The 14,331-nt window shown below is 38.8% G+C and overlaps 1 protein-coding gene across 1 annotated transcript in view; it reads left to right on the top strand.

Moving 5' to 3' along the window:
- MTMR12 (myotubularin related protein 12) overlaps positions 1-13,344 on the top strand; it is a 33,386-nt gene extending 20,042 nt beyond the window's left edge. The window contains exons 10-16 of the mRNA XM_080637458.1: positions 1,606-1,730; positions 4,810-4,888; positions 6,526-6,596; positions 7,619-7,791; positions 8,569-8,736; positions 9,619-9,780; positions 10,678-13,344. Of these exons, the coding sequence (XP_080493584.1) occupies positions 1,606-1,730; positions 4,810-4,888; positions 6,526-6,596; positions 7,619-7,791; positions 8,569-8,736; positions 9,619-9,780; positions 10,678-11,253 (1,354 nt within the window). The 3' untranslated portion in view covers positions 11,254-13,344. The remainder of the gene's footprint in view (positions 1-1,605; positions 1,731-4,809; positions 4,889-6,525; positions 6,597-7,618; positions 7,792-8,568; positions 8,737-9,618; positions 9,781-10,677) is intronic.
- Positions 13,345-14,331: the final 987 nt, after the last annotated feature.

The following is a 14,331-nucleotide window of genomic DNA, read 5'->3' as shown; positions in this document are numbered from 1 at the left end:
GCAGTTTGAGAAATGCCAAAGTTAACATAAGGGCAGGAGCATAGCTGCCTGGCTGAGTTACTGCAAGAACAAAAGATGGCTTTTTTCCTCTGCTTTCTCCAACCTGTTGAGTGTCCTTGAGAAAACTTCTCTTCTTGCAGCAAGCTGTTAGATCAGGCTAGTATGTACAATTTTTACTGCTTCACTGCTATCTCCTTTCTCCTCATAGGTGAAGAACCCATTAATTGCATAGAACTAACAGAAAATAGCTTGATAAGGCTTTTAAAATCTTTCATTGACAAAATTAATTATACTTGCATGGGAAAGGCTTTTGGCCCTTCCTGCATTTGCTTTCAAGTTTCTCCCCTGAAATGGAGAGGTTTACATGAGTTATAAGTCTTCTTAATGCCCTTTCGTAATGTGAAAATAAGTAAAACCAACAGTAAGCTGTAACAAGGTATCAACTGGTATTTTGATCCCTTGTCTGGGGCCATCTGAACTTGGGATGTTATTGGTGGTTTTCTTTGCTGTGGAGTACTGGTGGTTAACCACTAGTGCTTAAAAATTTATCTACAAATTGTCTGAAAGGGTGTGTTAACGTGCCATTGTAATAGTGGTCTGAACTCAAGCACATGGCGTATGTTTACAATTAATGGCTTTTTATTGAAAAAGCTGTTCAGAGCCATATCTTCTAGCACAAACTATTTGCTTCATCGTGGAACAAGTATTGTAATTGACAAATGATTGCTTTCCCTTAATTCTCTTATCTGATGCATCTTCCGGTAGGTCTAGTAAAATGCATTTCTGATATGGAACCTGTAGTTCTCACTTAGAGCAGGTTACTGTGATACAACAAACAGGAAACAAAGTACTCTGTCCTGTCATAGCAATGCTTGCAAGGCTTCGCTTCTGAACCATGAGCTAAGGCAGCTTTTCCCAAATCTTGACAATAGAAAGCCAATATGACAACAGAGATATTTACTAAGCTGATGTTCATCTGAGCTCAAGAGAGTGAATGAGAGGGAATGTTCTGGGTCCAAAGCACAGCTTCATCTAGCCTGCTATTATTTCCCTCTCCTTCTAGGGAAAAGAATATCAGATATGTAAGGAAGTTCAAGACAGGTATACTGTCTTGTTTGAGTTCAAATTGTTTCTTCTTTCTTTTACTCATGTGTTTTGTTAGCAGACCTAGCAGCTAGGTATCAGAATGTAAGTGGTTGGTAAAAGTCTAGAAAAATAGTGTCTGCTAGGAGGTTTGGGTGTTTCTGTCTATCTTTTCTTTCTGGATTCATCTCTAAACAGCCTGTTAGTAATTTTAGTGTTATTTAGTGAAGACAATACTAAAGAAGCAGTAGTAAAAAACAAGTAATGTTTGTAATATTCATAACTGCACAAATCTTTTATCAGTGGAACAGTTAAGAGCAGCAAAACTTGTCAAAAGCTTGTAGACAATCTTCCAGCCAGTATTTAAAAATGCTTGAAGGCCATTAGCTTTCCAAGTGTATATCCTTTGGTATTCAGCTTTTTCCCAAAACATGCCTATTAACTTTGTCTTCAGTAATAATAGTTGGTACATTATTTGGCTTGTGAAGCAGGTGGCTTTAATCTCTTGATGATTTGATTTAGAATCTATAAGACAATTAGCAAACCTCCCTATGAACTCCTGAAGATGGATGACTTGTCAAGCAGCCTTCCCTCTCTGCAAGATATCCAGACAGCATACACAAAATTTAAACAGCTGTTTTTGATAGGTAAGTCAAACTTCAAAGTAGTCTTTTGTCTCTAAAGTGACTTAGATGCAAAGTGTAACGAGCATGTTTTTTGTCTTATGAATGCAGTCCTTGTCTTGATTGGTGTCTTGATTTTGGTGGTGGTTAAAAACAGGTTTTTAAATATAACTGAGGACTGTGCTTGTGACTGGCATGTTAAGAGGTTTGTAATTCTTAGACTTACTCTGAATGCTTATCCAGAGGTACTATTTGGATAGTGACTGGAGTTTAAATGGTAGTTAGAATGCACCAGCTCGATCAAAATTTATGGGAGAGCTTTTTCAGTCCTGTGGGGTCCATGTTAAGTGTGAAGCTTTTAAGCCTTTGTGCCATGTCAAGAGATGAGTCTGAATGCCAATTTATTTTTGCACTAGCTTTTGTTACGAACTAGTCACATCACAAAACATGAAGCAGAGCTTGCTCAAAATTGTCACTGGCTGTAGGACTGAAACATGACTACTTCAAAGAAGTTAAAGTGAGAGTTGTGAAAGTGTAAGCTAGGCTTTTGGACATTTTTATGAGACTTAACTATACTGTTGTCATGAAATTGTACTTCAACCTCACCTCTTGGTGTGAAAAAAGCTCCACACACATTGCAGCTGTGCAGCGTGCCACTGAACCATTTTGGACAGTGGATCCTCTACAAGATAATGAGGGTCAATGCTGTAATAGCTTCTAGTGGCATGTGGAACACTGGGGCGGTTCACCTGTGGCTGTTGATGTGGAATGTAACTGAAGTGATCATCATTGAGGAACTGTGTATTTGTAGCATAGCCTATAGACAATAACCAAGTCCTGCTGGTTTTATACGTGGAATTTAGCTGGTAAGTTGATATAATTGCAATTAAATGGTTTCTGGCAAATCTGTAGTGAAGCTCTGGTCATTCAGCTCTGGGCACCCCGACATAAGAAGGATGTGAAGCTGTTGGAGTGAGTCCAGAGGAGGCCACGAAGGTGTTCTGAGGGCTGGAGCACCTCTTCTGTGAAGGCATGCTGAGAGATTTGGGCTTCTTCAACATGGAGAAGAGACTACTCTGCAGAGACCTTCAAACAGCTTCCAATACCAAAAATGTGTCAACAAGAAATCTGGAGAGGAGCATGTAGTGATAAGACAAGGGGGAATGGCTACAGGATAGAACGGAAACCAGGTAGATTTAGATTAGGTATTAGGAAGATTAGGAAGAAAGTCTTTACAGTGAGGCACTGGCACAGGTTGCCCAGAGAGGCTGTGGCTGCCCCATCCCTGGCAGTGCTCAAGGCCAGGCTGGATGGGACTTGGAGCAACCTGATCTAGTGGCAGGTGTCCCTGCCTGTGACAAGGGGGGTTGGAACTAGACGATAACTTTATGGTCTCTTCCAGGCTAAGTCATTCTATTTCTCTGTGAACTTCCAATATAACTTAACTTTCCTAAACGCATGCCTAAACTGAAGTTTCACTTAAAAAAATTCTCATTAAGCAAAGTAAAAACCACAGTAGCATAGCTGCTTGCAAAGGGATTTTGATGGGAACAGCTTGGATCCTCTTAAATTGCTCCTTTTATTTGAAATGTGGCAAAGGCAGATGCTGGTTTTGCTAAACTGCTCACAAGTCTCAGTGTATGCCTCTTGCCTGCGTACTTAGAGACTTTGAACACTTCAGTTCTCAAATCCTTGTGGAGTATTTCTTTGTTATCCTACAAGATAGGGAGGAAGAGAGAGCTTGCTCTCTATTGTGAGGTTATTAGCAAAATACCTTGATTAAGAGGTAAAACAAGCTGCAAGTGTTTTATTGTGCCTTTTAAAAGAAGTTCCTGTTTTGACTTGGAGATAACTTTATCAGGGGGAGAGAGAACTGCCAGACCAAGCAGTTGTTTCTAGAGGCCTGCATACACGTTATTGAGTCTAGTTGTGGCTGAGTGTGACAGAACAAAATGAACAGCCAGCCACACTTAATCTGATGCTTTTGTGGAGAGCTAATTTCTGTGGTCAGAGTGAAATGAATTGGGGAAAGAGATTATTTCTTTTTCCTTTAAATGCATAATGAGCAGGAGCAAGAGCCGGCATGGAGGCAGAACAGCTACAGGAACAAAATGGATATATGCCTGTGCACTTGAGGATCGTAGATGCCAGCTGCAGAAAAGGCAGAAATTATTATGTGTTGGAATTAAACATTGAAAGGGTACAGAGAGACACTGGGAAGTGAAAAGTTATACAGAAACATGCAGAACTGAAGCTATCAGGGGTAGAATAGGGAAGGAGGGGAGTGTGGTGTACCTCAGCTGTTCCTCAATAGCAGAACTGTCTTGACCTTCAGGGCTTCAGGGTTTGTGCCTTATGCAGGAAAGGTAGTCTGTTCTGGTTTTAGTTGACTGTATCAGCTTGAGGAGCTTTCCGCTTTCTGAATACTGGCTTTGATGGGAGGCGGGGGGAGGGAAGAGGGGAGCAGGGAGCGAGGGCAATAGAGATTTAGGTTGCATTTAAAAAGCTACAGAAAAGCTAGCGAAGTTCATTAGAGTTTAATGATTTTGTGGTATTGTATTTCGCTTCTTTATCTTAGCTGTTCCCATCTTGATGTATTTCAGTGCCCCTTCAGCTGCAGGGAAAACTGTTTAAAACCTTTTTTTGGGTAGTCTTGCATGCCGTAAATTTGTGTAACTTTCTAAAATCCTTCTGTGTTTCTGACTGTAATGGTAATGACTTTCAAAATCCAGCCTCCTTATGTTAAGGTTTACACGGATCATGCTTAAGAGTCAAGGCAACTGGAATGTGGAAGAACCATCACCTCCTATTAAACTTTTCCTTTCCCATTTTGTCAACAGACTTATTTACTTGGTTTGGTTGCTGTGAGCCTATAGCATACTTCTTCTGAAAGCCTATGGTTCTATAAAACTTTACTGGTGTTTGTAGGACTACTTCACTTTCTCATTTAGTTATAAGGTGTCTATGTACCGGTGATTAGAATTTACTGACTCCTTAGTATTGATTGTTTTATAGCAGTTCATAAAGGAAGAGTAATACAATGGATGGCTGTTTATTAGCACTACACGTGTGAACAAACCAATTTTTTTTTGTTGTTTTTCAGATAACAGTACAGACTTCTGGGCAACTGATGTGAAATGGTTTTCGTTACTGGAGAGCACAAACTGGCTAGAGATAATCAGGTTTGCTATATCTCTAATTTCCTGGGTTTCAAGTTGTTGTTCAGTACACTTGTGGGTTTTCTAGATAATTTCTTGAAATATGATGACACTCTTCATCTCCAGTAGGAATGAAATTTAGGACAGATTTATAATCCCATTTAAGTACCAAGTTTTACAACTTGAGACAATATTTTTATAGTGCAGGTTTGTGTTAAGCCTCCACACTAAAAACGTTGAAGCAGCAAATCATTCCAATTACAACTCTTCCAGCATACCTATTAAAACTATAGGTCCAGTAATTTCCCTCCCACATTTAGTCACCTTCTTTTCAAACTGAAGAATATTATTTGTTTCCAGCATGAAACCTATTCTGTGTCTCTGACTAGCCTTGCCCTTCTTGTCTGTGCTCTCTACTTCTGTAATATCCTTTAGGACAGGATGAACTGCAGTATTCAAGATGTTAGCGCACCAAAGATTTATGAAATTACAATTGTTCTCAGTTTTGTCCCTTTCTCCTGATCCTTCCTCAAGTTCTTTTTTCTCTTCTCAGCAGTCCACAGTGAGTAAGTGTTGGAATGGTGTTGGCTAACTTAAGGCTTGTTACAGTGGAATGTTGAGGGGCTTTGTTTTCAGTGTTACTTTGTGCTAGCTCTATTGTCTGCTAGTTTATTCTGTGATAGGCTTGTTAGCATGAAGTGCTTCTGCAGTCAGCTTCAGTTCTTTCTAGTCTTAATAACAGTCAATACTAATAATTATTCATTGCTTAATCCAAAATTTAAGTGTATATTGAATGAGAGGTTCTAGTGAAGATCACAGGTGGAGAAATGCACTGACATAACCAAGATTAAAAGTAGTTTAAAGTGAATACCAGCACAAGTTCTTATCCTTACACTGTTTTGATACTGGTCATTTTCATACTTGGACCCAGTTGCTTCCTGGATCTGGCTCTTCGTGGCTCTTGCAGTTAGTAGGAGTGCCTTCTCAGCTATTCTAGAGGCTAGAACAAGGAATTTGACAACTCCAGACTCAGGAAATAAACTGTCAGCTTCTATTAGTGACCTAAGCAGTTGCAAGAATCCTAGCTTGTGTGCAAACTTTGCTGAAAATAACCAACTTTATGAAGAGCTAGGTCTAGAAACCAACAGCATTAGATCTAGTTTTATGTGATCTTTAACTCCACTCCATCTTCCTTGTGTAGTGGTAATCTCTGAATAAATTTTATCTGCATGTTTACAAGATCTGATTGCTGATACTTCCCTCTCTGCCTCTTAAAACCATACTGTGTGAGAAATGTAGTATGTAGTGGATTACAACAGAAGTGTGGCAATGTATCTTTCCAGGATAGAGATTTGGCTCTTGGCAACTGTAATACTTTAGTGCGTGTGTGTAATGGCTGCTATTCATCCAGCAGAAAGTATTGTATTACAAATGTACAACTTGAAATGCATGACCAATGGCCAAACAAAGATACCTCTTGAACTGTTAAGTCTCAAGAGCAAACTTTCTTCATTTGCAGAAGTTGAGAATGGTTTTGTTGTTTTAAAGGGCTGGTCAAGTTTCAGTAGTATGACATTCTAACTCCTTTTAGGAGAAGCTAATGTAAGAAACTTAATTGTAAAAATGCCATGAAAATATTCACTTTATCTATACCACAACAGGCGAGTTTTGAAGAAAGCAATAGAAGTTGCTGAGTGTCTGGAAAGACAGCAGACAAATGTTCTGCTTATAGGTAAGAATTCAGTGAGATTATCATATATATATATTTATTTCTTAATTTATTTTGTTTTTCTTTAGGCATAAAGCTGTAAGCTTGTAATTATGGTAAAGGCTGGTAAAATTCATAGAGTACTCCAAGTACGAGACACTTAAATCTTTCACCTCCCTGGAAATGCTTTCTGTAGTTAAAAAAGCTTGGTAAGCATGATTACAGGCTAAGAAATACACTGTGAATGACAAAGCTGCTGATGAACTGGTAGTAGAGCCACGCTACCTCGTGTTTATGCATTCCTGTTTCCTAACTTCTGTTAAATGTCTCCTACACCCTTTTGCTGTACACTAAGGTGGGGGGACACACAAACACAAAGAACATGGAGCATGAAACCTTTCTAAAAGGATGGTTTTTATGTTCTAGATACACACTGAATACTATGTAGTTTATTAAAAATTCATGGAAGAATACACTTATTTTAGACATCTTGAGCAGTTTGTTTTCTTAGATGGAGTAATAGCGTGGAAAACCAAGGCAATGTTTAACCATTAAGCTGGTTTTGGATTAGTAACTTGGTTGGTTTTTTCCCCACACACTGCTATTTGAGAAACCTAGCATGGAGAAGAGGTATTTCTAGAAGACACTTGAAGGATGAGGAATGTGTGATGCATGGTTTCACACTTATGAAAAGATGCATGCAGGGTAGGAAGGGTAAGGACAGGTAGCTGGCCTGGTAGCATAGGAGGGGCATTATTTGCCGTGTGGGAGACTGAATGGTGTAGGCATCAAAGTTATAGTAGTAAACGCTAGGGTTTGTGGGTTTTATTGTTGAAGTATTACCCTAGTGTAAGTGTACAAGAAACCTTACACTTCTACAAATCAGAAACATGGATTAACTTCTCTCTGTAACACTTGCAATAAATTGTGTGATTCTCTGACCTTGAAATACAATTTTGTTTATATGAAGCTAGCAATACTTTGCTTTCTTACCCTAGTTTTAGGAATGGCTTAGTAGACAATGTGGTTTCTGTTGTCTTCTATAGAAGAGAGCGCTACTGATCTGTGCTGTGTAATCTCTAGTCTGGTTCAAGTGATGATGGATTCATACAGCAGAACAAAGTCAGGGTTTCAGAGCCTTATTCAGAAGGAGTGGGTAATTGGAGGACATGGCTTTTTGGATCGTTGTAACCACTTACATAAAAGTGACAAAGAGGAGGTATGGGTTTTTTTTTTATTATTCTCCATATTATTTAAACATTTATGCAGAAGAAGAAGGGATTTAGATGTCAGTCCACAACTTCCAGTTAATCTGAGGATCTTTAATTTTGTTTTGCTTTATGTGTTGGTGTTTTGTACAGTATCACTATTTTTGCATTTTAGAGTTCAGCAGTGTCTCTATAACTAAAGAGAACAAATGTGAGATTTCCCATTCAATCTTGGAGTCTTTTGAAAGACGTGTATCTCGCGTCCTTTAAAACTGTTAAATGGTACTAGTGTCCATAGAAATAACTCAAAAGTGATTTGCCTGTTCCTGTCATCTAGAGTTTGACGTTATACTGTCTTGCTAAATGTGTCAGTCTCACTTCTCAATTTTTGTTTATATTTTGGGAATGCGTCGAATTGCTATACAGAATGGACATACAAGTGCAAACTGACTGATAGTTCTGAACCAGAATTGCTATAAACTAGTTTTGCTTTGCCAGCTTTAAAAGGCTGCGTAGCAGCAGCTTTCATAGCAATTTAGTGTGTGCAAATTCAGGTTAGAAAGTGTTCCTCTTTTCTGTCAACAATTGGCCAAGTGTGTCTCAGATGATACTTCTGCAGAGTTCAGCCAAAGTTATATGCAGCAGTTCTGTAGTTACACCAGATTGCTTCCCTTAAGATTTGTTTGGAGACACTGAATACTTTAAAATAAACAGTCTGTGTGGTGGAACATACGGGGTTTTGGTTTTTTTTTTTTTCCTGAAACTGATCTACCATTTTCTTTATTTAGGCTCCTGTTTTTCTGCTCCTGCTAAATTGTGTTTGGCAGTTGGTACAGCAGTATCCTCCAGCATTTGAGTTCACGGAAACTTACTTAACTGTCTTGTCAGACAGCCTCTATGTGCCTATTTTTAGCACTTTCTTTTTCAACTCGCAACATCAAAAAGACACTAGTACAGTAAGTGTTTGTTACTTTATAGATGGAATGTGTTGGAGAATAGGTTTAACCAACAAGCAGGGAACACTCAAAAAACCAACCAAAATCCCTAGTAGCATGTTTTTCCATCCTTTCTTTTATTTGAAAGGTAAGGAGTCAGGTTCAGGACTGGGGGTGTTTATGATGATGAAAGGAAAATAACTCAGGAATCTATTACTTCTAATGTATGGGTATAGGTTTGTGTTTATTGTTGTTCAGTGAAAGTGGGGCTCCCTAACCTAAGAGGAATATCCTGTCCTGCAGAGTAAGTTATGTACAAAATACTTGTATAGTATATTCTGTTGTATTCCAGAATCACCATTTCTTGAATGTTGATGTACATTTGGTCCATGTCTTTCTTTACCCTGAGAAGCTGGAAGCAATAGGAGTATCCTCTGCAAGCCTGCACAGTGATTAAAAAAAAAAAGTGAACATTGCTGGCTTGCATATAAATAAATTGTTAATAATAAAATTTTAACTGGTAGCACTGCATAACTGCAGTTAACTTTTGAAATGTGGAGAGGTTTTATTCCACAGTCAAGTGTCTGTCCTCTGCCCAGTATTCAAAACTTCATTTTTTCTCTTAAGATTAATCAGGCTTATTTTCAACTGTGAAAGGTATTCTCAGTGCTGTCTAGTTGCACTCTTGAAATGAAACACCATCTGAAGTTGGAAAATAATATATAAATAAACTTTGTACTCACTTGCATCCAATAATGTCATTCAGCTATTGAATATATGCAAATCATGAGTGTTGTTGCAAATCTGTGGCCTCTTCTGTAAAAAGCCAGTTTCTTAATTTCACCTTGACTTGGTCAGAATTCCTTTCCAGCAGTATTAATTGTGACCTGTTTGTTTTGGCAGAGTGGTGAAAGCCTCAAGACACAAAGCGATCCTTTCAGATTTCTTACTGTGTGGGACTGGTCTGTGCAGTTTGACCCCAAGGCCCAGGCTTTCCTGAACAACCCTTTTTATGCAGAGAAGCCAAAACCGGATAAAAGTCAACGGAAAACTGCACGATTCAAAGTAAGATATGTGCTGCTTAACTATTTTTTTAAATTATAAACGTATTTTGCACAACTTGTACTTCAAATGTACCCATAATGGAAGTATTGGTGCAAAGTTTCTTTTAATTAACAAAATACCTGTACCCCTCACTCACTTGCAACTTAAGAATACAGTTTGCACCCACTTCAGTTATAAATCACTGTTTTACAGTTAGTGCACATAGCTGTGAATTCAGGGGGTTCTTCTTCACCCTTTAGTGCAAGTGTAGTGATAACTCATGGGAGTTAACATCCAGTTGCACTGACATGTTTGAAGTGAGTTTGTTTTATTGTTCCACAGAGTACCTAACTGAATTACAAAGCAGGTCTGTAATTGCCTCCCTGATTTTCTGAGTGTAATTGTGGTGTGTGTGGACTTGGAGGGGGACCACCACCCCCAAAACTATCTAAGGTACAGACGATTATGGGTAGACCACCTCATTGCTGGAAAATAGCATAAATTCAGTAAGAAAAGTTTCTTCAGAATAGCTTCTTGTGATTGTAATATCCCTGTTGGTTAAATTCTGTTCTGTAACAGCATTCTCAAGTGAGACACTGTCAGTATGATCCACAGTATTAATCAGAGAACTCTTACATTGTGGGATGCAATGAGGAACCACTGGATAAAACCTAAATCAAGTGCTCTTTCATTTGTGTGGCTAGCTTAAACTAAATAAGTATGCTCTGAAGTATTTGGCATATCAGCCATTGAAGAGTAACAGTTTTAGACTATACAGTAAAGCAGTGTCTCTGTTTAAGTGACTTTGCTGCTTGTAAGTATTTTCTGAATACAAGTTATGCTTTTCTTCCTCTTAAAATGTTTACTAAAGTCCCATCAGTATTTATATCAGTATGTTTTTTTTCTTTCCTCTTAAAGCATCAGCGACAACTTTCTTTGCCATTAACTCAAGCAAAATCTCCCATGAAGAGAGGATTTTTCAGGGAGGAAACGGATCATTTAATTAAAAACATTCTGGGTAAAAGAATTGGCAAGTTCATAAATTCTTCAGATGAACTTCCTAATAGCTTCAGGGAATTTTATGATAGCTGGCATAGCAAACCTGTTGACTATCATGGTCTTCTGTTACCTCGCATCGATGGCCCTGAAATCAAAGTCTGGGCACAGCGGTATTTGAGATGGATTCCTGAAGCCCAGCTTCATGGTGGTGGTACCATAGCTACAACTGCCAAGATTTTGGACTTGATGGAGGAAGTGCAAAGGTTGCAGGAGAAAATGGATGAAGAACGTAGTCAAGCTGTTTCTGGAGATGTACATTCTGTACCAATGCTGAGAAATTCTGCCCGTCTGTCATCCTTGTTTCCATTTGCTTTACTTCAAAGACAGTCTATCAAACCAGCTCTACCCACCAGCACCTGGAAAGACTTGGAAGATGAAGATGACTTGGTCAAGAGGGATGATGAATTTGTTGATCTAAGTAGTGATATGTCATAAAGTGCTTAAAAATTGGAACTATGAATTGTATATGGGTGAGCTGTAAATTTTCAGTGTTGTGCTGTATCTTCCTATAAGGAACTCACTCAAGCTTCTGCAGCCTGGTTTTGGGGTTAAAAAAACAACTGAGTTGGAAAGAACTAATTGCCATAATTAGCTGAGCATATTTTGAACTTCCATTTCATTCCAACAGTATTTATTGCAGAAACAAATTTTCAGCATAACTGATAAAACCAGAAGTCTAGGCTGAAGTAGCTGTGTGGTCACATTGATTAAAAAAAGAATTAACAAACAAAAACCCCATTATTTTCTGATGTAAAGGTGGAATACTAAATACATACAGCAACAATCACTATCTTAACGTAAAACATCTTCCCCTTATGCCAAGAGTACTGGGGCTGGAAGTACTGTGACTAGGAATGTAATGCCTCTGCATTTCCCCTCATGTAAAATACATGGGGAAAGTGCAACTAAATGTGCATTCACAAATAAGGTTTTTACAGCTGAGGTTTTTACATGTGTTTATGTAAAACATAAAACACCAGGGGTTTTTCATCTACTGTGGCATCAGCTGAAGTCCCGTGCCTGCCAACATCATCTTTTCTGACAGCATTCATCTTTGGCTTGCAGCACTTCTCCTTGTGTGGTATTATAATGGCAGCTTGGCTCCTCTAAGCCTGCGCATGCACTTAGCTTAAGGATCAAATGCAAGAGTTTAACTACTCATTTCAAGTCTTACTGTGTGGCTGCTGTGTTATATGCCCTTGCTGCCTTGGAATATTATGTCCCAAATGTTTGCTGTTAATTGTTAGAAGTGGCCTGACTGTGAGGTTCTAATTTGCTATGAGTGTTTTTTTCTCCTTCTAATAGAGTGAAACTTTCATTTTGATTTTCCCTGTTTATGCCAGTTGCCTTTGAGGCTTTCTGTAGCTTGCACTGAGACCCTCGACATAGCAGGGAAGACTTTTTCCTGTGATCCTGCAGTGAAGCTGGATTTGCAGCCTGTTGCCACTTGTCATGAGTTGGTGTTATGAATGTGGTGTTCATACCATATGAACACTTGTATCCTGTAGCTGGATGCTGTAACAGTACCTCAGTGAAAAAAGCCATAAAGAAATGCCTGTTGACTTCTATCTACTGTGTATATGTCTATAAAGTATTTTTACTGCAAATAATCATCCTTTGTAAAGCTGAATATTAGTTGACTGTTGTTTCTATTTTGAACCCTTAAATTCTAGATTACCCCAAGAATGGATGCAAGTCATAAAATCAGTTACACTGAGAGGCTAGTCATTCAACACTTTTAGAAATCTATGCTGGAAAATTTAGCTGGTAGAGAAACTGTTGTTTAAATTGGATCAGCTCAGTGTGATTGGGGATATTAAACTATGTTACTGCTTAATCATTTCACACTGAGTTGTATCACTATGTATAGCAAAAATGTATCAGCAGGCCTGTAAAAAAGAATTTAACATGTTAAATGTATTAATGGGGAAAGGGGGGGAGAGCTTAATGCAACTATGCCAAACTGAAGCTTCTGAACTCTTGATTGCCTTAATTCTTAATAGAGCGAGGACAATACTTGAGTTTGTAGCATTTTATTTAAACATACACTAGTACTTACTCTTTGTTCTGTGATACACACGATCTTACAGATAGCATTTGCTAGAATGGGCTGTCCAGCACATGTTCTTCGGATTTTGTTATTGTAGTTCCACTGACTCATGTATCATGCAACAATACTTTGCATGTTGAATGAGCAATGCATTTTTATGGTGAAATAATACCTATCATTCTAAGTTCATTTGGGTTCAAGGTTTAAACACTGCCATTGAAAAAAAACCAAATAAAAATAAATGGAGTTTTCTATACTTTTGATCAAACTGTTGTAATGTTTCAGTTATGAAGATTACATATTTATATTAAAAAGCAGATGTTGGACATCTTATTTGTACATAAGTTAACAGAATTTTATATAGAAGAGAAACATATATGTGGAACTAAACATGGGAACACTTCTAATGTAGAGTAAATACCATTGTTACTGTTTCTATGCACTGTGGGATTGGAAATTTACTTAATATTTTTACTCCAGGCTTCTGTTTATACCTCCAAGTTTTTACACTGAATGCAAGCTAGAAGCTTCACAGTTTTGTTTTTTTCAATACTGTCATTTCTCTCTTACAGGCTGTTTGGAGAGTATCAATAAAATATACTTTGTATTTGTCCTGAAATGATAATGTGTCTAAGGTCATATTTTGCAAACGATGGTTTAAACCACAGAGACTTGATAATCTGCAATGACAAGGCTTTTCTAATTAGGTGATGGGTTTTTACAGACTTCTATGTATAGGAAGCTGTGCAGTTTTGACTGGGTTATGCTACCTGGGAGGTGCTGTTAGCTCAGAAAAGTATTATTTAATATATTCATCAATGATTTAGATGAGGGAATTGAGTGTACTGTCAGCAAGTTTGCTGATGACACTAAGCTGGGAGGAGTGGCTGACACGCCAGAAGGCTGTGCTGCCATCCAGCGAGACCTGGACAGGCTGGAGAGTTGGGCAGGGAGAAACTTGATGAAATATAACAAGGGAAAGTGTAGAGTCCTGCATCTGGGCAGGAACAACCCCAGGTTCCAGTATAGGTTGGGGAAGGACCTGTTAGAGAGTAGTGTAGGGGAGAGGGACCTGGGGGTCCTAGTGGATGGCAGGATGACCATGAGCCAACACTGTGCCCTTGTGGCCAAGAAGGCCAACGGCATCCTGGGGTGTATTAGAAGGGGGGTGGTCAGTAGGTCGAGAGAGGTCCTCCTTCCCCTCTACTCTGCCCTGGTGAGACCGCATCTGGAATATTGTGTCCAGTTCTGGGCCCCTCAGTTCAAGAAGGACAGGGACCTGCTGGAGAGAGTCCAGCGCAGGGCAACTAAGGTGATTAAGGGAGTGGAGCATCTCCCTTATGAGGAAAGGCTGAGGGAGCTGGGTCTCTATAGTTTGGAGAAGAGGAGACTGAGGGGTGACCTTATTAGTGTATATAAATATATAAAGGAGGATGGAGCCAGGCTCTTCTCAATGGCAAACA

This window comes from Psittacula echo (assembly GCF_963264785.1).
Source record: "Psittacula echo genome assembly, chromosome: Z".
Taxonomy (NCBI): domain Eukaryota; kingdom Metazoa; phylum Chordata; class Aves; order Psittaciformes; family Psittacidae; genus Psittacula; species Psittacula echo.
The sequence above is the reverse complement of the archived record's forward strand: the minus strand, read 5'-3'. Positions and strand labels throughout refer to the sequence as shown.